The sequence below is a fragment of the Typopeltis vanoorti genome, chromosome 2 (genome assembly GCF_054136105.1).
Source record: "Typopeltis vanoorti isolate ZY-2024b chromosome 2, IOZ_Tvanoo_1.0, whole genome shotgun sequence".
Lineage (NCBI taxonomy): Eukaryota > Metazoa > Arthropoda > Arachnida > Uropygi > Thelyphonidae > Typopeltis > Typopeltis vanoorti.
The window spans coordinates 56,902,794-56,927,475 of NC_143550.1; the positions used below are offsets into that span (position 1 = coordinate 56,902,794).

Consider the following 24,682-nt stretch of genomic DNA (forward strand, 5'->3'; position numbering starts at 1 on the left):
TGCACTAAAAGTGTGTTGCCCCAGGTATGATAATGCAGAGCTATGGAGAAGAGCATCACTAATGAATAGTATAATAACCGAAATGCGTCAAAAGAGAGGCTTGGAAGTCATTTGAGGACAGAAAGGAACTGTATGTGAGAGATGGCTTGCATTTGAATGAGGAAGGATGTAGGCATATGGAGAGAATGGTGTTCTCTGAACAAGTCAGTGTTCGAAGAACAGCTAGAATTATTGAGGCGGATGGTAGGAGGGGTGGCCTCTTGTGGGAATAGGTGCTTGAAAGAAGGGGGAATACATTGGGTAATGCTGGGTATAGGCAAATACATTGATATAGACAATGCCTTGATATTTTATACTATTCCAGGAGTATCTGTAATAAAGAAGATGAATTGGTTGTGCTGATAGCATCAGCCTGTCCAAAGATTATTGGGATTCCTGAGACATGGTTGATGGAAGATGATATACTGACAGGAAGAGAAGTAGCAGGATATAGCATTTATTGAGAGGATAGGAAGGGAAAATCCAGCGGTGGAGTACTTTTTATGATAAGTGATGACTTATGTCTTCTCAGAGTGGAGGATTTGGTGGACAATGTCACTAATGGTTTTGAAAGCATATGGTTTGAGGGTAGAGGTGAGCAGAATAGAATATTTAGTGCAGTGTTGCTACAAGCCAGGGAGCATAGAGGGTGAAGAGTAGATGTTTATTATTATTATTATTATTATTATTATTATTTGTCACCTCCAGGGAGTCCAAAGACTCATCGAGGGAGGATTAGGCAATTGAACTTGGCAAGAATGATTGTTATGGGAGATTTTAACTATCGCAGTATTAATTGGGAAGAGGAAACTGCATGTAGTGATAAGGGAGTGGAATTTTTGGATTTCTGGAGGGACAAATGTCTTGGACAACTGGAGAGTTCTTTCACTTGATGGAACAGGAGGAAGGAGCAAGGAAAAGGGGGGGCCATCCCTGGAAGTTAAGAAAGGAAGTTGTGAGCAAGAGGGTAAGGAGTGGTTTCTTTGCATGTAGGGTGGTTGAACTCTGGAATGCATTGCCTGATAGAGCAGTGAGAGCACAAATGGTCAGTGAGTTCAAAGAGTGGTATGATAGACTTTGTGTTTTCTAGGGTGAGCATCCCATGTTGAGTCTTGTGACTCCATGGAGGCCTGAATCATCATCATCATAATTATAATAAATAATTTGTTGTTGTTTTTTTCCTATGATCCTTTGGTGAATTTTTATTTTTTTTTATGACATGATACAATAATAAAATGTCGTAATTGTTATGATACTTTATCTTCATAAAAATATTAAAATTTAGTTTATGAATTTTAGGTTTGCTCCGTTTTAAATCAAGAATTGCTATCCCTCATCAGTATGGAAGAAATATGCTGGGTGTTTTAGATGAGACAAATACTCTAGATTATGGTCACGTTTTTGTGCAGTATTCTGAAAAGGTTGGAAACAAAGTATCTCCTTTGCATATATTAGAAGGTATACACTGTTAAAAGATTATTCCTATAAGGGGCATATAAATATGCTCTTTTCAAGCAATAATGTTATTAAGATTTTATGGAAGATTATTGAATATGATGCCTAAAGCCAAAAACAACCTTTCTTGTGCCCTGTGCGATATTTGTATCCTAGTTTTTCTTTTTTGAGCCTTTAATTCTTTTATGGAAATTATAATGAAATTAAATATGGTATAGCGGTAAAGTTTATTAATAAATTTTATATATTGTTTAATATTTTATATGTTTATTAAGAATGTAAATATGTAATATATTTTTAAACATCAGAGCATAAATATCTGCTGCCATCATGCTGATCAGAGCATGGTGGTGAATTTGGAAATTTAAAAATATAATTTGAACTATTTGCTGTTCTATATTTGAAGAAATAAGTGATTACAAAGTGAAAGAAATAATATTATTTATATATCTTGTATATTTAGAATATTTTGGTTTGTTCTGTAGATCAGGCTACAGTGTTATCATGGCAGCTGACAATTTTTTTTTTTTTTCAATTGTGTAATTCAGTGCTCCTGATAGGCCTTTCTCTATGCATCTATTGCACCTGTCTAGTTAAAGCTCTCATGATGACATTAAACTGGTTATCTAATTATTATTATTATTATTATGGGCAACTCCAGGGAGTCGACAGACTCATCGAGGGAGGCCCTAACATCGTGTCAAGAACAACTATTTGACATTCACACAGTATCTATCATACCTCACCTTAAACTCATTCACAGTCATGGCACCCACAACAGACTCTGGCAGCTTATTCCACTCATTCACCACTCACCAAGTAAAAAACCTAGCTCTAACACCCTTGCTAACCACATTCTTGCCCAGCTTCCATGTATGGCCCCTAGTCCTCCCACCACCAGTCCTATTGATCTATTCTGAATTAATCTTATAGAAACCCTTCAGTAATTTGAATGTCTCAATCATATCACCCCTTTTCCACCTATCGACCAATTTCTGCAACCCACAAATCTTCAACCTGTTTTCATAAGGTTCATTCCATAGACCTGCTATCATCTTGGTCACTCGTCTCTGGATCCTCTCCACCTCCTCCCCATCAAGAAGAAACCTAGGTGACCAAATCTGGGCACAGTAGTCTAGATGGGGTCTTATCAAGGCTCGATACAGAGGAACAATAACTTGTTTGTCTCTACTTGTTGAAGTATTTTTCAGAAGCCAAGTGATTTGATGAGCTGATTTAGCCACTTTTGCAATGTACCCCCCCTAAACTTCAATTCCCTATCCACCAACACTCCCAAATCCCTGGCCTCATCAATCTCCTGGAGTACGGTTCCACCAATGTGATATACTGCTGCTATTCTTTTCACCCCAAAATGCATAACCTTACACTTTGCCACATTAAATTGATATCCATTTTCCTTGGCCCAGTCCTCCAAACTATCCAACTCATCCTGTAAAATTTTGACATCCTGTGCACTCACAATTGCTCTACCCAACTTTGCATCATCAGCAAACAAGTGAACACTTCCTCTCAGATCCTTTCTTATATCATTGATGAACAAATTGAAAAGAAGTGGTCAAAGAACAGAGTCTTGCGGCACACCACTAGTCACAAGCCGTCTTTTGGACTCAACTCTTGAATAAACCACTCTCTGGTATCTCTCCATCAACCACCCTCCTATCCATCTCACCAACCCTATATCCATCCCCATCTGCTCCAGTTTACTGATTAGAATTCCATGTGGTATCCTGTCAGAGGCTTTAGCAAGGTCCAGTAGAATCACTGTAAACCCATTACCCTTATCCAGTTCAGCCGTCACTGTGTTATAAAACGTGAGCAAGTTACTGAGGCATGATCTACCCTTCACAAAACCATGCTGTCCCCCATACAGTATCCCATTTTCATCTATCCAATCCTGTATTTTTCTCTTGACTAATTTCTCCAAGACCTTGACAATGATTCCTGATATGCTAATCTGTTGGTAATTTACAACAGCAGTCTTGAAACCTCCTTTATGCAGTGGAACTATTTTCCCCTCTTTCCACCCCCCCTGGGACTAACCCAGACCCGAGACTCAAATTAAACAAAATGGTCAAGGGCACTGACAGTTCTTTAGCCGCTTCATGTATGACACGAGCTGGTATACCAATCCCACAGAAGTATTGACATTGAGGTTTTGTAATAGACAATTCACCTCTACTTCATTCACTACAATTCCCATATAATCTATTGGTTCATTCATTCCTGCAATGTCACCACCTGGATGATATACTCTTGCAAAGCGCTTGCTCAGTAATTCCACTATATGAACTGATTCGGTTATCTCCCTACCATCGGCATTCTTTAAAATTATTCTACCATATACATTTTTTTTTTACTTGCAACATATCGAAAAAACTGTTTGGGATTCTCTTTAGCCTGCATGGCTCATGTTCTTTCATAATCCGTTTTTGCTTTTCTTACCACACTCGTTACCCTTCTGGCTTGCGCTTTATACCGTTCATGTGCCTGCCAGTCACCTTTCTCCTTAAATTCCCTCCATAGTTGTTTCTTTTTTTGATGCTCAAGCTTAATGGTGTTATTCATCCATTTAACCCCAACTTCATTTATTATTCAGACTCTAGGTATACAGTCAACCATTGCCGCATGCAAACACTTCTTAACTGCCTCCCATGCACTATCAACATCTAGCCCTTGCAGTTTTACATGCCATGGCACTGAACCAATCAAACTCTTGTCATACTTACCAGCCCAATAATTCCACATGTACCTTGTCTTAATTGTAAATTCCACACCTTTAGCCATCTCCCAAGTCAAGACCCTATGATCACTCTCACCAGTTGGTGGCAACGTGGTCATATTCGTTACAGCCAAATTCTCAAATGCAATTACTAGGTCAAGCACTCTCTGACCCCTAGTATTTTCCATTACATGCTGTCTCATATAGTTATCCCTTAATAACCGCAGAGAATCCAATTCCTTCCTTCCATGTGTTCTCTCCTCCTTCCAATCAATGTTACCATAGTTGAAATCTCCCATAATAATTACCCTCCTTCCGCTCATTTCTTCTATTTGCTTATGCATACTATCTCCACCATATAGTCTATCACCTGGTCTATAGCAGCACCCAACTGTATATTTTGTTCTGCTAGTTTCAATCTCACACCAAATGGCCTCAAATGTGCTCTTTTCTCTATCCTGCAGTTCCCCCTTCTATTCTCCTTGGCTGTAGCTGATGAGCTACAGCCAAGGAGAATAGAAGGGGGAACTGCAGGATAGAGAAAAGAGCACATTTGAGGCCATTTGGTGTGAGATTGAAACCAGCAGAACAAAATATACAGTTGGGTGCTGCTATAGACCAGGTGATAGAATAGATGGTATCCTATCCTATCCCATTCTCATCAATAACACTCCTCCCCCCACCCCATTTTATTCTCCCGGTCACTCCTGAACACACCATACCCCTCGCATTCAATCCCACTAAATGTATCATCTTCTGTCAGCCATGTTTCACTAATGCCGATAACATGTTGCCTGGAAGTGCCAACCAAGGCCAAAAATTCTTCCTTCTTGTTCCTAATACTTCTGGCATTAGTATACATGAATTGCAGAAGCCCATTTGTCCCATCCCGATTTTGATGCCTTATACTAACTATCCCATTCTGATTTGTTGTCTTTCGTACTCGCTCGGGTATATTACACACATTCATACACTCAACTGTCTCCCTAAAGTATGCATATCTACTTGCAGTCAAACACTGTTTTATATAAATATGAAAAACATTTCTGTGCATTATTGTGTATTTATGGACACTAGGTATGGAAATTCTTCTGGTTATGACCATCAGGACATATTTAGACTAATTCTACCAAAGTAGGCTCAGACTTAGATGCCTAAATGCTGATGGAATATTTTAAATGATTCTGGATAGGACAGGATATGGAACTGGGTATGCCAAATTTTAGTGATGTTCCATTTTCTTTAACAACTTTTATCCTGGGAAATGTGTTTGGTTTATTTTTCCAGAAAATATTGTTAACTTATGAAAAAAAGTTTAGTATTGTTCCACTGCATAAAGGTGATGATAAGGCTGTGGCTTCAATTATAGGCCAGTCTGTATATCTGGAGTTGTGGGGAAGGTACTAGAGAGATTGGTTAGAAGTAGGATACAGAAATACAGAAATGGGTTGATAATAGCAGTATTCTCTGTGGTTATCAGAATGGGTTGATTAAGGGGAGATGATGTTTCACTAACTTACTTATGTACTATAACAAGATAACAAATACCTTGGACAGGAGAGATGCATATACAGTGGTATACTTAGATTTTGCAAAGGCTTTAGATAGATTGCCACATGACAAGCTCTTAAATAAATTGAAACAGATGGGATTGGTTAACAGACTTCTGAGTTAGATTAGTGACTGGCTGTCGGATAGGTATCAGAAAGTTGTATATTGGGGTGCAGTATCCCAAAAGAGAAAGTTCACTAGTGGTGTGCTGCAGGGGTCAGTTTTGGGGCCATTGTTGTTCAATTTGTATGTTAATGATATTGGGATGGGTTTAACTTGTGATATGCAGCTGTTTGCAGATGATGCAAAACTGGAGGAGAGCAATGCAGAGGCAAGCAGATGTTATGGCCTTACAAGAGCACTTGAATAGATTGCATGAATGGGCAGGTAAGTGGAACTGTCAGTTCAATGTTGCAAAGTGTAAGGTTTTGAGATTTGGTAAGCAACAATGGGATGCAAACTATATACTTGGTGGGGAAACTTTAATGGAAGTAGAGGAGATGAGGATCTAGCAGTGATGGTGGACAATGGCCTGAAATTCAGGAGTCACATTACATAAGTTGTGAAGACATCACATCGGATAATGGCAATCATGTGAAGGACCCTGACATGCAGAAATAGAGAGGTTATGATGCCATTGTATAAGGCCTTGATCAGGCCTCATATGGATTATTGTGCACAGATTTGGTCACTAGGTTTTCATGGTGACGAGGATTATGTGTGGTAAAGGGTCCAGAGAAGATACACAAATATGGTTCAGTGATCTTTGGAATGTGGAGTATGAGGATAGATTGAGAGAATGTGAGTTGCAGAGCCTCCTGAATAGAAGGAAGGGGAGGGATATGATTAAGACATATAAGCTAGTCAGGGGTTGTTAACTAGTTGACAGGGAAGAGATTTTTCATAGAATGGAAGAGGAGGGGTAGAACAAGAGGCCATTGCTGGAAACTGTATAAGAAGGATGTGAGTACAGGTGTGAGGGGAAGGCTCTTTACATAAAGAGTGGTTGGTGAGTGGAATGCATTGCCTGAGGTGTAGACACATTGAATCAGTTAAAGCATGATTGGATGAGCCTTGTGTGCAATAGTTTGTACTTCCCACGATGAGTCTCTGACTCCATGGAGGTCAAATGTTAATAATTATAATAATAATTCTAAATGTGGAATGTGTGAAACACCACTATTGAGCACTAAGCAAGTAGAGTTTCTAGTGTAATACCACTTAGCTTATTGAAAACATGATAGCAGTAATGGATCCATAACTAGGATGGTCTCACTTACTGTTTGTTTTCTTCATTCTGTCATGCTGTAAGTAATATGAAAAATCAAAATTAGTCTGCTGATGAAGACATAACAACACCTCAGGGCTGCTGGATAGTAGATTAGACCAAAAAAAAAAAAAAAAAAACCTCTATTTGAAGAGGTAACTTCAGCATGAGTTGCTTGGTATTTTAATCTGAAACTCCATATTTTTGTTTTAATAAAGTAAATACAGGGAAATTGGATTTGCTAGGGAGGCAGGTAAAAGAGTCAACTGTTAATAGTAATAAGGTCAGTAATCATTGTGAATGCAGGATTAAATGTTCTCAGAAATTAAATTGTATACTTTCTTTTCTTGTTTTAACCCTTTTTATAGTCACTTCTGGCTATAGGTGTCTCCCACTTCTTTCCATCTGTTTTTATCTTGAGCTTGTTCATGCCAGGGAATTCTAGTTGTTTTTCTTATATTGTCTGACCATCTTTCAGGTCTTCCCACAGATCTGTTACCTTCACATGACTGTCTCTCCAGTAGAATTTTTGTCCATCTATTGTCCTCGAGTCTTGCGATGTGTCCCACCCATTTCCATTTTTAGATATTGAAGAACTGTTTTCTCCAATATTTAAAAATTTTGTTCCGAGTGCTTCTCGGGTTTTCTTTTACTGTTTAAAAATCTCTTCAATTTTCCAAAAGCTGACCATTCCATTCCAATTCTTTTCACTTCTTCCATGACCCCTTGTTTCTTCATTGTTAGCAATTTTCCTAAGTGTACATGCTCTTCTTTTTCAATTTCTTTATTGTTTACTTTAATAATGCTATATCTTTCATTGTATTCTTTTCAGTTTGTCATTATTTTGATTTTCTCAGAATTAATATCTAATCCAATTTCTAGTGATTCACACACAGAAAAGTTATGGGAGAAAGGGAGTATTACACTTTATGTATACTAATGCTAGAAGTATTCGGATTAAGTGTGAGGAAGTTCTGGCATGAATTAGTACAACTTACCCAAAAATTATAGGAATTAGTGAAAACTGGTTGACTAAGAATAATATATTAACAGTGATAGAATGTAAGTAATAGAGGATTTTTAGGGAGTACAGAGAGGACATAATGGAGGAGGGATTTTGCCAATGATAGACAAAGAGTTGAAGCCAAAAATGAGTAGAAGTGCCTCAAGATGACAGGCATGTAGAGGGCAATTCATTTGAGGCTATTTAGTGTGAGATAGACATCAACAGGATGAAATATAAAATTGGCTGCTTCTATAATTCAGGGGATATAAGGGAGAATATAGATGGTATGCATGAGCAAATTTGCATGAAGAGTGAAGGTTCAGTAATTATTATGGGGAGATTTTAACTATTGGGACATAGATTGGGAGAAGGAATGGTCATAAGGAAGAAAGGAAATGGAGTTTATACAGTTGTTAACAGATAGTTACCTGAAAGAGCATCTAATGGAAGGGACAAGAGGTTCAAGAGTGTTAGATCTGGTCATAGCATCAGAGAACATATCAATAACTAATTTAGTCACGCTGTGTCAACTTGGGGAAAGTGATTATGAGATCTTGACCTGGGAGATTGTAAGAAGTGCTGAATTTTCTGTTAAGAATGGGTATATGTGGAATTACAACGTTGGTGATTATGGCAAACTGAGAAGTCAACTTTCATCAGTGCTATGACATGAGAATTTGAAGGGGAGAGATGTTGCTGGTGCATGGGAGATTGTCAAAGGGTGTTTAAGGAAAGCAGTATTAGACTGTATACCCAGAGTCAGGAGGAGAAATCAAGTAGGAGTAAGATGGATGAATAGTATTATTAAGCAGGAGTTCAGTGTTGATGATAGGGAAGTAGAAGCAAATCAAATCAAATAGTTGAGTTACTTAGTGATCATTTTGCAAAAGTGTACCATCTCAGTTGTGATATTGCAATGCTGAATGTGTCACTGACTGATGAGAGTCTAGTGATAGAAGATATAGAGTGCTTAGAATATTACAGAACCTGAATGCTAACACTGCCATAGGGTTAGATGTCACATCGGCCCATGTTTTACAAGAATGTACAAGAGAATTAGCACCTCCTCTGACCAAGCTGTTTAATTTTAGCCTCAGTTCTGGTAAAGTTCCAATAGAGTAGAAAGAGGGAAAAATAATTCCACTGCACAAGGGAAACTCCAAGATAGAAGTAGCAAATTATAGGTCAATCAGTATATCATGAGTGGTGGTTAAGGTTTTGGAGAAATTGAAAAAAAATTATTATTCATAAGGCATATTCCAGTAATTGGACCACATTTTTATATTAAGCTAAAAGCACAATAAAGAAATAAAACCTGACAAGTTTCGTAAGTCGTTTGACTTACATCTTCAGGGTAAAAGGTAACTTAAAGTTTATTTTTTACTAAATAATTTAAGGAAATTACAACGTCAACTAGGATATACATTAAAATAAATTTTAATATACTTCAATATTTTGGCAACGTCACGTTGCCATTTTCAAGAAACTTAAGAACAAGATACGTGCACGCAGGCACAACAAACAGTAAGTGAGGAAGAAGCAGGAAGCTATTATTTCTCTTAAAGTCCTGATGGTGTGTCCCTAGCTGGCAATGTTAGTATTCTTGGGCGATTGGGCTGAAGGTCTACTGATGTAGGTTTCCCGAATTTGAGGCAGTCTCATGCAGCCAAATTTATTGAGGTTTGGATTGTTTGTTAGGGCTGAAGCTGATTCCATGAAAAGCCTTTCATATTTGTATTTACTATGGTGTATTATCGTGGCTTTTTTCCACCGTATTCTATGGCAGGTATCCAGCGCATGGTCAGCAAAACCAGAGTGGTTGTATTGGTGAAACCGGATGTAGTCCTTGTGTTCTGAAATTCTGATATTTGCTGTTCTGCCTGTTTGGCCAAAGTAGGACAGCTTACAGCTGCAAGGGACCTGGTATACACCAGGTAGGTCTAGGGGGGGGGTCTTTAGTAGAGCGGATAAGGGATGCGAATTTTTTATATAGTCTGTAACAAGAAGTTAAGTCATGTTTTTTAGGATTTTTGTAATTTTTTCCGAGGTGCCTCGGATATAGGGTATGGTGATGGATTTAGAGTAATCCTTGTTGTGAGGGGGGCGGGGGTTGTGGTTTACTGGTTTCAATATTTTTTGGATTTTTTTGGGGGGGGGGGGGGGAATAGCCGTTGGCTGAGAAAGTGTTGAGAATGTGGTTTAGTTCTGTGGTTAGGGCATTGTCATTTGAGCATATAAGTTTAGCCCTGTTGTGTAGTGTCTTAATGACTCCATATTGTTGCGAGGAGGGGTGTTGGGATTGTTGGTGAATTTATCTGCCTGTATGGATGGGTTTTCTATAGACTGAGAAAACCAAGGTTCCATCAGGCTGGCAGGTGACTAGTGTGTCTAAGAAAGGAAGGCAGTTGTTTTTTTCTTCTTCCAGGGTGAATTTGATTGTGGGGTGTTGGTTGTTTAAGTGTGTTGGGAAGGAGAGAAGTGCATTGGAGCCATGTGGCCAAATAGCGAACACATCATCAACATAGCGTAGCCAAATGTTTGTTTTTTGTGGGGCAGATTTTAAGGCTTTCTCTTCAAAAGTCTCCATATAAAAGTTGGCCAAGGGTGGGGAGAGTGGAGAGCCCATGGCTGTTCCCTCTATTTGTTTGTAGAATTTTCCTTGCCAAACAAAATAGCCTGAGTTCATTGTGAACTGAAATAGGGCTGTGATATCGGGAGGAAATTTAGCTTGGATTAGCTCTAAGGATTCTTTGAGTGGGACATTTGTGAATAAGGAGGAGACATCAAAACTGACCATTATGTCAGTGTGTTTGAGTGTAAGGTTTTCTATGCTGGATTTGAAGTGGGCTGAGTTTTTTATGTGTGAAGGTGTGTTGCCAGTATAGTGTGTGTGAGAGAGCTTTGGCCAAATGTTTAGCTAGTTTGTAAGTGGGGGAATCAATGCCATCCACTATAGGACGTAATGGCACATTTTCCTTGTGTATTTTTTGGAGTCCATAAATACGGGGGGGGGGGGGGGTTAAATGGTTTTAATTTGGTTTGTTAGGCCAATAAGTGACCTTGATTTCCACAGGCCAAGAAGTGACCTTCTTAAGGAGCCTGTGGAGTTTTCTAATTTGTGAGTTGGTGGGATTGTACTCGATAGGGAGGTAAGTAGCCCGATCTAACAATAGAGCTTTCAGCTTACCTGTGTAATCCTTTTGGTTAAGCAATACTGTGGCGTTCCCTTTATCAGCTTTGGTGATTATTATTTTCTTGTTTTTCTTTAATTCTAGTAGAGATTTAATTTCCTTACTGGGCATGTTGGCTTTTGGTGGTTTAGCTTTGGTCAGAACACAAGCCACATCCAGTCTAATATTGTTGGCAACGTGGTTTGGAAGGTGTCGTATCCCGCGTTCCATTCATATCATAATATCTTAAATAGGTATTCTTCTGGGCACAATGGCAAAATTGTGGCCATGTGTGAGGGCATCGAGTGCTTCAGGTTTCACACTAAATGATGAAAGGTTGACTACTGTTTCGGTAGGAAGTTGTGGTTTCGAGATCTAGTTCTTTTTTAAATTTTCAAATTTTTTGATGTGTCGATCTCATACTTTTTTAAATATTTTCTCCACTGCAGTGCATGAGATGTCGTATAAAATAGACCAAATTTCATGGCTCAAGGTGCTTGAAAGGTCATCTTCGAGTGCCTGGATAGCTAAGTTAGCATCATTCAGGAAATGGCGAGTCGTGGTGATTTGTTCCTTGAGCAAGGCTTGGCTGGCACGGTTATAAATATGAAGAGCCTTTTGCGAAGAGAAATGGTGCTTGAATTTCACACAGTTAGGAATTACCTGGTTATCCCAGCAGCATTTTAGGAAGGCGAGACGATTCAGTTGTCTTGATAGCCTTAACTTCATTTTACCGTAATGGCGTGCTTTATGTGCGATATCATCTCCGTGGATTATTGTAATTCTCATGGAAAGGCTTACACGTTGGTTATGCATTTTTTACTAAATAATTTAAGGAAATTACAACGTCAACTAGGATATATATTAAAATAAATTTTAATATACTTCAATATTTCGGCAACATCCCATTGCCATTTTCAAGAAACTTAAGAACAAGACACATGCATGCAGGCACAACAAACAGTAAGTGAGGAAGAAGCAGGAAGCTATTATTTCTCCTAAAGTCCTGATGGTTCCCCTAGCGGGCAATGTTTGTATTCTTGGGTGATTGGGCTGAAGGTCTTCTGATGTAGATTTCCCAAATTTCAGGCAATCTCATGCAGCCAAATTTTTTGAGGTTTGGATTGTTTCTTAGGGCTGAAGCTGATTCCATGAAAAGCCTTTCATATTTGTATTTACTATGGTGTATTATCATGGCTTTTTTCCACCGTATTCTATGGCAGGTATCCAGTGCATGGTCAGCAAGACCAGAGTAGCTGTATTGATGAAACCAGATGTAGTCCTTGTGTTCTGAAATTCTGATATTTCGTTTGATCTTAAGTTATATGATCTTAAGTTTCTTGAAAATGGCAACGTGACGTTGCCGAAATATTGAAGTATATTAAAATTCATTTTAATGTATATCCTAGTTGACGTTGTAATTTCCTTAAATTATTTAGTAAAAAAATGCATAACCAACGTCTAAGCCTTTTCACGAGAACCTGAAGTTTAAAACAACAGAAAAGAGAAATTATTCAAAAATAGTTCATACTATACAGTTGTAACCGTCTGACTGTTCATAAAATTGAAAAACCAGAATGCAGATTCAAAGCGGTGCTAAGTTTAAACAATGCTGGATGATGCCATGTTCTGTTGTTCACGTTCATAACGTCCAAGGTCTGACTGATGTATATTTTTATCAAAGCTGACCAAGCTTGGTGTAGAATTAAACCTTGATTTTTATTGCATTGTGTTGGAATTCTAAGCATATTTGTAGCTTCTTTAAATTTCCTTATGTAACAGTTTTTTTCTATGTAAGACATGTTTGTTTTCTGCCAGAGTACATTGTGGGCGTTGGAAGTGGTATGGAAAGCTAGACCTGATTTGTTTTCTTCTGTTTTTCACATCCTTTTGGTGTTCGTTCATGCGTATTTCCTCAGATCTTCCTGTCTGTCCTATGTAGCAGATGCCGCAAGAACAATAATATTTTATAAACACCTGGTTTTTTTAAAGGATGATGTGGAGGTTTCGGGGGATATAGAAATCTTGAAATTTTTCCAACGGCAGAAAGGCTACTTTGATGTTATGTTTGTTTAGTAATTTAGTCATCTTGTCTGTAACATTCTTGATGTATGGAAGCGTGATAGCGTTTTTGAAATCTTGTTTCTTTGAGATGCTTGTAGGAGGTGTGTGAAGGATTGTTTTGATAGTCTTGGGTTCATAACCATTTTTTTTGAGGATCTGTGTTAAATATTCCAATTCTTTATTTCTCTGTTTTTCTGTGCTGGAAATATTATAAGCTCTATTATCTTTTTCATTGACTTCTAATAGGATGTCAAGAAAATGAAGTTTTCTAAGTTCTTCTTGTTCTAAAGTAAATTTTATATTCTTATGTAAATTATTCAGGTAATCCATAAAAGCTATGAGTTCATCTATTGTTTCTGGCCATATGATGAAAATATCGTCTACATAGCATAGCCAAATCTTTGGTTTTTTTATGATAATTGATTAAAGCATTATTTTCAAAATTTTCCATAAATAGGTTAGCTAAAGCTGGAGAGAGGGAAGAGCCCATAGCCAATCCTTCTTTTTGTTCCCAAAATTTGTCTTGATACATGAAAAAAAGTATTATTTATACAATGTTTATAAAGATCTACGATGTCCGGAGGAAAGAGGTCTTCAAGGAGATTCACAGTTTCGTTTCTTGGAACATTTGTAAATAGGCTGATAACATCCAAACTTGCTAAGATGTCTGAAGGTCCAATGTAAATATCTTTTACCTTCTCAATAAAATGTGCACTATTCTTGATGAAAGAAGATGTTTTTCCTGTGTGAGGTAAAATCATGTTGGTGAGGTGTTTTGCTAAATTAGAGGTTGGAGAGTTAATAACTACTTTGGATTATTCCAAAGTAGTTATTAACCTTTCTTCAAGAGTCCAATCAAGAACTGAAAAAAATCTACTCCTGAAAGGTTTCAACTTTGCCTTAACGCCATGTTTCTTACCAAAAATTGACATAATCACTCAAATAGAAAAAGGAATAAGAAATTTACCTGGTGATACATCAGATCTCATCCGCATACAGAGCACAGCATTACTATTGCAAAGTAAATTACCTCAAAGGAACCGTCCTTACATGGAATACACATCCCTCAAAGAACTAAAATCAGACAAAAATATCGTTATAATCAAAGCAATAAAGGGAATGCAACAGTAGTTTTGAGCTCTGAAGATTATAACAATAAAACGAAAACACTTCTTGAAGATTCTAATACCTATAGACCTTTAGACAGAGATCCCACATGGTGCACTCACAATAAAACCAATGATCTAATTAAAAAAATGCCTAATTGGACTGAAGAACTTAAAAGAACTCTACAATCAAAACATCCATTAGTTCCAAGAAATTATGGTGTACCAAAAATACATAAGATAGGTATTCCCTTAAGACCGATAGTGGATAGAAGAGACTCTCCGACCTCTAATTTAGGAAAACATCTCACCAACATGATTTTACCTCACACAGGAAAAACATCTTCTTTCATCAAGAACAGTGCACATTTTATTGAGAAGGTAAAAGATATTTACATTGGACCTTCAGACATCTTAGTAAGTTTGGATGTTATCAGCCTATTTACAAATGTTCCAAGAAACGAAACTGTGAATCTCCTTGAAGACCTCTTTCCTCCGGACATTGTAGATCTTTATAAACATTTTATAAATAATACTTTTTTTTCATGTATCAAGACAAATTTTGGGAACAAAAAGAAGGATTGGCTATGGGCTCTTCGCTCTCTCCAGCTTTAGCTAACCTATTTATTGAAAATTTTGAAAATAATGCTTTAATCAATTATCATAAACAACCAAAAATTTGGCTACGCTATGTAGACGATATTTTCATCATATGGCCAGAAACAATAGATGAACTCATAGCTTTTAAAGATTACCTGAATAATTTACATAAGAATATAAAATTTACTTTAGAACAAGAAGAACTTAGAAAACTTCATTTTCTTGACATCCTATTAGAAGTCAATGAAAAAGATAATAAACTTTCTTTCTCAATATATAGAAAACCCACCAACACAGGAAGATTTCTTAATGCAGCCTCACACCACCACCACCACCACCCTTCGCAAAAAATAGGTCTAATAAAAACCTTGAGGGAGGTGTATAATATTTCCAGCACAGAAAAACAGAGAAATGAATAATTGGAATATTTAACACAGATCCTCAAAAAAAAATGGTTTTGAACCCAAGACTATCAAAAAAATCCACCACACACCTCCTACAAGCATCTCACAGAAACAAAATTTCAAAAAAACGCTATCACGCTTCCATATATCAAGAATGTTACAGACAAGATGGCTAAATTACTAAACAAACATAACATCGAAGTAGCCTTTCTGCCGCTGGAAAAAATTTCAAGATTTCTATATCCCCCAAAACCTCCATGTTATCCTTTAAAAAAACCAGGTGTTTATAAAATTTATTGTTCTGGCAGCATCTGCTAAGTAGGACAGACAGGAAGATCTGGGAAAATACGCATGAACGAACACCAAAAGGATGTGTAAAACAGAAGAGAACACAAATCAGGTCTAGCTTTCCATACCACTTCCACCAGCCACAGTGTACTCTGGCAGAAAACAAACATGTCTTGCATAGAAAAAAAACTGTTACATAAGGAAATTTAAAGAAGCTGCAAACATGCTTAGAATTCCTACACAATGCAATAAAAACCAAGGCTTAATTCTACACCAAGTTTGGTCAGCTTTGATAAAAAATATACCTCAGTCAGACCTCGGACATTATGAATGTGAACAACAGAACGTGGCATCATCCAGCATTGTTTAAACTTAGCACTGCTTTGAATCTGCATTCTGATTTTTCAATTTTATGAACAGTCAGATGGCTACAACTGTATAGTATGAACTATTTTTGAATAATTTCTCTTTTTTGTTGTTTTAAACTTTAAGTTACCTTTTACCCCTGAAGATGTAAGTCAAATGACTTATGAAACTTGTCGGGTTTTGTTTCTTTATTGTGCTTTTAGCTTAATAAAAAAATGTAGTCCAATTACCAGAATATGCCTTATGAACTTCTAAACCACAGAAACCTCCACTTAAATTATTATTATTACATCCTCCATGGAGTTCGACAGACTCATCGTGGGAGTTTCATTCAACTGACAACATATTTATCATATAGAATCTTAAAGTCCTTAACACTCCTTGCATTAACAACACATTCTGGTAATGCATTCCATTCACTGACAATTCTTCATGTAAAAAATCTACTCCTCACACCCTTCTTCACCACACTTTTACATAACTTCCAGGAATGATCTCTGGTTCTTTCTTATAATCCCTCTCTGGATTAATCTGATAAAATCCTCTTGCTAACTTAAACGTCTCTATCATATAACCTCTCTTCCTCCTATCCACCAAACTCTGCAGTCCACATCTCTTCAACCTCTCTCTCTCTCTCTCTCTCTCTCCATAGCCAGCATTCCAAAGTCCTGACATTTTCTTAGTCACTTGCCTCTGGACCCTCTCCAATGTCTCCACATCACACTGAAAAACAGGTGACCAGATCTGAGCACAATAGTCCAAGTGTGGTCTGACCAGTGCCTTATACAGTGGCACAACTAATTCCTTATCCTTGCATATTAGAGTACTTCTTATCATAGCAGCACTATGATGTGCAACTTTTGCAACCATGGCAATATGCTCTCTAAACTTCAGTCTACTATCAATCATCACTCCCAAATCTGTAATCTCATCCCCTTCCTGCAGTACGGCACCATCAATATAGTATCTAGCCTTATATTTCTGCACTCCAAAATGCAACACCTTGCACTTATTGATATTAAAACTACAACCCCACTCTTTTGTCCAAGTAAAAAATCTATTTAAATTTTCCTGAAGAGATTCAGCATCAGCAGTGCTACTTATAATTCTTCCCAACTTTGCATCATCAGCAAATAACTGAAGATCCCCAGTCAGTCCACGTGATATATCGTTTACAAACAAGTTAAACAGCTGGGGCCCAAGAACAGAACCCTGGGGCACGCCACTAGGTCACTCTTCTTTTTTGAGACACTGCTCCATCATACACAATCTGCTGGTATTGTTCAGAGAGCCAGTCTCTGATCCATCTAACCAATATTCTGTCTATTCCCATCCTCTGCAGATTGTACACCAACTTATCATGTGGTAATCTATCAAATCTATCAATTAGAATTCAGGGCTGGGTGGACAGAAATATGATACTTTATAAGGGACAACATGGTTTTGTGAAGGGTAGGTCTTGCCTTCTTAACTTACTTTCTATAATAAAGTAACAGTGGAGTTAGATAAAGAAAATCCTTATTCGGTGATACCGCTGGACTTTGCAAAGGCATTTGACAGGATTTCACATGGAACTCTGTTGCATAAATTAGGGCAAATAGGAATGGATCAAAAGCTGATGATTTAGATAAGAGGGTGGCTGATGGACAGATATCAAAGAGTACTTTGATATCTGTCCATCAGAAATTTATGGAGGAGCTGATTCCAGAAGAAGGCAGGTGACTAGTGGTGCACCTCAAGGCTCAGTACTTGGTCCTCTGTTGTTTAATTTGTACATTAATGATATTGGAAATAATGTGACAAGTAATATCCACTTGTTTGTTGATGATGCAAAATTGGGAAGAGCGATTGTCAATGAAGGTGATGTAGATATCTTGCAGTATGGCTTCAATATGCTGGTGGTATGGGCAAAGGTAAATGGCTGTCATTTGAATGTGGCTAAATGTAAAGTGATGCATTTTGGGAGGATGAGATAACATGCTACATACTATATTAATGGAATTAAACTGCAAGAGGTTGATGAGGCAAAGGACTTTGGGGTTATTGTGGACAGAGAACATAAATTTAGAGAGCATCTTGCAAAGGTGGCTAGCTAAAACAGCACACAAAATTACATGGTTGTTGAAGAACATACTGACAAGCAGGGATAGGGAAGTTATTGTTCCACTTTTGTGTGCAGATCTGGCCATTTGGATTCCTTGGTGATGAAGAAGTGGTGGTGGGGATCCAGAGGCAAGTGACAAAGATTGTTGCAAGGCTGTGGAATGTTTCCTATGAGGAAAGATTGAAGGTCTGTGGGCTCCAAAAAGTAGCTGATAAGCATAACAGAGGAGATATGATAGAAGCATATAAGTTATTAAAGGGATTTTATAGGATTGATACTGATGACTTTTTTTCTGTACAGTGCAGATAGGAAGAGAACAAGAGGTCATTCCTGGATATTGTGTAAGGGTGTTAGAACCAGATTTTTTGATTGGAGGGTGGTGAATATGTGGAATACATTGCCAGAGGTGGTGGTGAGCGCTTCATCTGGGAATGAGTTTAAGAAGAACTGTGATAGGTACTGGGTGATTAATGGTTAGTGTGTCAATGTAGGGTCACCTGTGATGAGTCTTCTGACTCTATGGAGACACTGTTTATAAGGGACAACATGGCAACATTATAACATAATAATGTTAATTAATGAGTATAATTAACATAATAATAATGTTAATTATACTCATTAAAAGTGAGCTTGAGCTATATGGCATTGATCATCAGCTTATTAGTTATTTTCTGAGGATAATCAGGAAGTTCAGAGTAATACTGTCAGGTCAGTAAAACTCTAATTCACAATTATCAAAGCTAAAAACAGAAATTGTCTTTTAAGTAGAACAATATTAAGGCAATATATGTCATATGCTATACGTGATCTATGAACAATCATGTCATCTTGCTAGTACTTGAATGTTACTTTTGCATTCTTATTCAAAATAAATCCTGGATATATTTATGATGGATTCTTTGGATCTCAACTTACAATGGTTGTACAGGAAAACAGTAGGTATATATCTGATATTAAAATTTATAGCTCAATAAAATTACATATTCAGGATCAGAAATGGTAAAGATTTATGGAGTGTTAGGTTAAATGATAAGAAGGAACCTATTACAGTGCGTGAGAAGTGCAGTGTAAGATTAGGGTGTTCCAAAAATGACACCAGGAGTAATCAGAAAATGGATAGAAGTGCTGACAAACAATAGTAATAGAAGTGACATGGAAGAGCTTAGGCAAGATTTAATGAAAGTGAAGAGTGAGGTTCAATGTATTATTATTATTATACGGACACCTCTTTGAAGTCCAAAGACTTCATTGTGAAACCTTATTAAATCTCTTGTATTTTTTCTCAGTGTTTAAGTCAGTTAATAATTATAAACATATATATATACAATTAAAAAAGTTAGGAAAAAGTACTGTCTCCCACCAAGGGGATAGACATAGACCATTGGATCTGTTTAAGTTAGGAGAGTGAAGTAAGAGGAGAGTAAAGTTTCACATGTTTCTTTATAAAGCTGTTCCACAAGGAACCGACTTTTGCAAAGGACTCTTGTCTTGTTCCAATGAACTCTATGTCTAGTGTTGATGGCATGCACTTCTCCAAAGGACAAGCTTCCACATCTCAATTATCCAGGTGTCTACCAGATTCCTTGCTCTTGTGGGTTATCTTATTTCGGACAAACAGGAAGATCTATTTCAGCTAGAAGAACACAAGTCTTATATTTAATACCTTGCACCTGAACAGTCTGGACTTGCAGAGCATGCCAGTAACACTAAACATAGAGTTCATTGGAACAAGACGAGTCCTTCACAAAAGTCTCTCATGGACTTTTCTCATGGAATGGGATATAAAGAAATGTGAAACTATACTTAACTCTCCTAACTTAAATGGATCCGATGGACTACGTCTATCCCCTTTGTGGGAGACAGTACTTTTTAAATCAACTAATCTTTCCTAACTTTTTTTAATTCTATATATATATATATATATATACTGACTATAACCGAGACTAGAATAACAATTAAATTTATTCAAAATGCAACATTTTCGTTGGATTGTCTAACTTCTTCAGGCGTGGGAACATAGAAAGCAAATAAACACTATAAGAAATATCATATCACTATAAAAACGACTATTATAAAATTGAGTTAGCTTTGAACTGTAGCTACAGTCCATGTTGAAGTTCTATTGTTAGGCAGCTGCGTGCGTCTGATTTCACGAGTGTGCCAATATCGGATAGCAGAGCTGAAAGAGTCCGGTAGATTATAGCTGAGGTTATTATTTATGTGATGAGGGTCCATAACAATTTCCTTAGACTCGACTATGCGGTGCTCCACCTCGTCACGGCATATATGAAGATTTGACGTTGTTGTCCAGTTTATCTCGTGTTGACGGCCTTCATCATTTGTGTTTACTGAAAACAGTACATGGCTTGAGAGTGGATTTTTCAGTTTAGCCATATTATTGCTTCCCACAGTCACATGTGATTTTGTACACTCCTGGGAATTGTAGATGGTTGTGAGCTTGTTTGTATTTGCTTAAAATCGATCTTAGTTTAGGAAGAGTAGAGAAACAGGTTTTTATGTTGAACTTTCGTAAAATTCCTCTTAGTTTCGTGGAGAGCGAGCTGATGTATGGTAAGGAGATATAATCTTTGGGGTTGTCTTGTGTTTCCGAGTTGTTTTGATGGCGGCGGTATAGATGCTTATTAATAGTTTTCGACGAGTAGCCATTACTTGTGAAGGTTCTTTGTAGATGTTGTAGGTCATTTGTTAGCTCTTCATCATCTGACAGTATAGATCTGGCACAATGTGCTAGGGTTGAGATGATACCCACTTTCTGTGCAGGATAGTGATGTGAGGACGCATGCAGGTATCTATCTGTGTGTGTAAATTTTCTAAAGATTGAGATTTTAATAGAATCAGATGTCTTAGTAAGTCTTACGTCCAGGAAGGGAAGAGATCCATTTTCTTCAACCTCCATTGTTAATTTGATATCTTGGTGGAAGTTATTTAAATGATTTAAAAAAGACTGAAGGTTATCGGTGCCATGTTTCCAGATAAGAAATATGTCATCTACAAATCTCAGCCAAATTTTTGGTTTAAGAGTAGCTGAGGAGAATGCCTTTTGTTCAAAATCTTCAAAAAAGATGTTAGCTAATATAGGAGACAGGAGCCCATTGCCAATCCCTTATTTTGTTTGTAAACTTGTCAGCCATTGTCATCCTGTATGATAACGATGTCTTTGTTATTCTCAAGTCTTTTTATGGCTAGCTTTTCGTCAAGGGAGATGTTATCAGATGGAGGTCTTGCATTGTTAATTGCAAGTATTGCTTCCTTACAAAGTAAACTGAAGTAAAAAAGCACACAGAATCTACCAAAAAGCAAAACTAGAACTTCTAGGAGAGAGGATTAACAATACCAAATGTAATTTAGCTCTTCTCTTTTCTCAAAAATCATCTTTAGAAAACCATTTAGCAATCTCCTTAGACTGTGTGTCATGGAATCACGTTCAAGAAATAAGTACACTTCGGGCATTAAGATCTCAAAACTTAAATAAACATAAACTTATCAGAAAGATTAATTTGCTAAAGACAACACAAGAACAACCAACCCCTAATAATCTTCATGGAAGAACTAAAAAATTAGTGATAAACCAATCGCCATATGTTCTAAATCATAACGAAGAACAAATTCTTGAAAAAGGTCTCAATTTTGTCCTTGCTTCTAAAACTATTCCCAAGGAAATGTTTTTGACTAAGATGGAGAAAGCCGCATCACTACTTCCTGCTGCAGACGCCAGTTTACTTCGCATGGAAGCAATACTTGCGATTAACAATACAAAGCCTCCATCTCACAACATCTCCCTTGACGAAAGGCTAGCCATAAAAAGTCTTAAGAATAACAAAGACATCGTTATCATACAAGCTGACAAGGGCAATGCAACTGTGGTGCTAAATAAAACAGATTACCATGAAAAAATCTTGGCGTTATTAGAGTCAGATACATACTTGGAAATCGAGAGAGATCCAACGAGGGAGATACGTAACAAAACAAACAACCTCTTACAAAAAGCCACAGAACTTCCACGAAACATACGCCTTGCTGCTCGCTCTTTACATCCACTCATCTCAAAGTTATATGGTCTTCCAAAGATACACAAGGAAAACTGCCCACTGAGACCAATTGCAGATAGTATTGACTCACCTACCTACAGCTTATCTAAGTTTCTGGCTTCATATTTAAAAGGTTTTACAGGAAATTCTTCTTCATATATAAAAAACTCAACAGATATCATCTCAAAAATCAAAAATTTAAAACTCCAGCCTTTAGATATCATGGTGAGCTTTGACGTGGTGGCTCTCTTTACCAACTCAAGAGGTTCTCGATATTTTAAAGAACAAGATTTCAAAAAAGATGTTTTCCTTGCTATCACATTGCGTTCAATCCAGCTACTTTCAGTACGAGAAAAAAGTTTACAAACAAAATAAGGGATTGGCAATGGGCAGCCCCCTGTCTCCTGTATTAGCTAACATCTTTTTTGAAGATTTCGAACAAAAGGCAATCTCCTCAGCTACTCTTAAACCAAAAATTTGGCTGAGATTTGTAGATGACATATTTCTTATCTGGGAACATGGCACCGATAACCTTCAGTTTTTTTTAAATCATTTAAACAACTTCCACCAAGATATCAAATTAACAATGGAGGTTGAAGAAAATGGATCTCTTTCCTTCCTGGATGTAAGACTTACTAAGACATCTGATTCTATTAAAATCTCAGTCTTTAGAAAATCTACACACACAGATAGATATCTGCATGCATCTTCACATCACTATCCTGCACAGAAAGTGGGTATCATCTCAACCCTAGAACATGGTGCCAGATCTATACTGTCAGATGATGAAGCGCTAAAAAATGAACTACATCTACAAAGAACCTTCACAAGTAATGGCTACTCGTCGAAAACTATTAATAAGCATCTATACCACTGCCATCAAAACAACTCAGAAATACAAGACAACCCAAAGGTTATATCTCCTTACCATATATATTAGCTCGCTCTCCACGAAACTAAGAAGAATTTTACAAAAGTTCAACATAAAAATCTGTTTCTCTACTCTTCCTAAACTAAGATCGATTTTAAGCAAATACAAACAAGCTCACAACCATCTACAATTCCTAGGAGTGTACAAAATCACGTGTGACTGCTGGAAGCAATACTATGGCTAAACTGAAAAATCCATCCTCCTACATCTGAAAGAACACCAGAAGGACATTGCCTACAAAAGAACTAGAGCAAGTGCCCTGTCAAGCCATGTACTTTTTTCAGTAAACACAAATGATGAAGGCTGTCAACATGAGATAAACTGGACAATAACTTCAAATCTTCATATATGCCGTGACGAGGCGGAGTGTCGCATAGTCGAGTCTAAGGAAATTGTTATGGACCCTCATCACATAAATAATAACCTTAGCTATAATCTACCGGACTCTTTCAGCTCTGCTATCCGATATTGGCACACTCGTGAAATAAGATGCACGCAGCTGCCTAACAATAGAACTTCAACACAGACTATAGCTATAGTTCAAAGCTAACTCAATTTTATAATAGTCGTTTTTATAGTGATACAATGTTTCTTATAGTGTTTATTTGCTTTCTATGTTCCCACGCCTGAAGGACAATCCGATGAAACATGTTGCATTTTAAATAAATTTAATTGTTATTCTAGTCTCGGTTATAATCAGTATATATAAATATGAACATATCCCAATTCCGAGTTAATACTACAAATTGTTATATATATATATATTATTTTATTTATTTATTTATTTAATTTAATTTAATTTTTTTTAATAAAATAGGAAATTTAATGACCTTTTTTTTTAATTATCTTACATTAGCTACTTAGGTGATGCCTTTTGGAATTGTCAGTTATTGTTCTATTAGCTTTCTACTAAAGATGCCTTTAATACTCAGGCAAAAATTATACTAGTAAATAAACATGTTGCATTTTAAATAACTTTAATTGTTATTCTAGTCTCGGTTATAGTCAGTATATATAAATATGAATATATCCCAATTCCGAGTTAATACTACAAATTGTTATATATATATATATATATATATATATATATATATTATTTTATTTAATTATTTATTTAATTTAATTTAATTTTTTTTAATAAAATAGGAAATTTAATGACCTTTTTTTTTAATTATCTTACATTAGCTACTTAGGTGATGCCTTTTGGAATTGTTATTGTTATATTAGCTTTCTACTAAAGATGCCTTTAATACACAGGCAAAAATTTTACTAATAAATAATATTTTACATGAGTTCATTCTGGTATTATAATTTATCAAAAAGTGGTATGTGGAGGGGCAGAATCAACATGAAAACAGATGACTAGTGGTGAGCCACAAGATTCAGTGCTGGGACCACTACTGTTTAATATGTAAGTGAATGATATAGGAAATAACATGAAAGAAAATATTCAATTGTTTGCTGATGATGAAAAATTAGCTATTACTCTACCTGTTTTCAGGTAGAGTGATAGTTAATCAAAGTGATGTGGAGAGCTTGCAG

The 24,682-nt window shown here is 36.8% G+C and overlaps 1 protein-coding gene across 4 annotated transcripts in view; it reads left to right on the forward strand.

Annotated features, from left to right (window-relative positions):
- Positions 1-24,682, forward strand: part of LOC150109059 (uncharacterized) — a 278,607-nt gene that overhangs the window by 188,976 nt on the left and 64,949 nt on the right. For all 4 annotated transcript variants that reach the window (XM_090411446.1, XM_090411462.1, XM_090411471.1 and 1 more), the window contains exon 5: positions 1,339-1,497. In XM_090411446.1, coding sequence (XP_090267572.1) covers positions 1,339-1,497 — 159 coding nt within the window. The remainder of the gene's footprint in view (positions 1-1,338; positions 1,498-24,682) is intronic.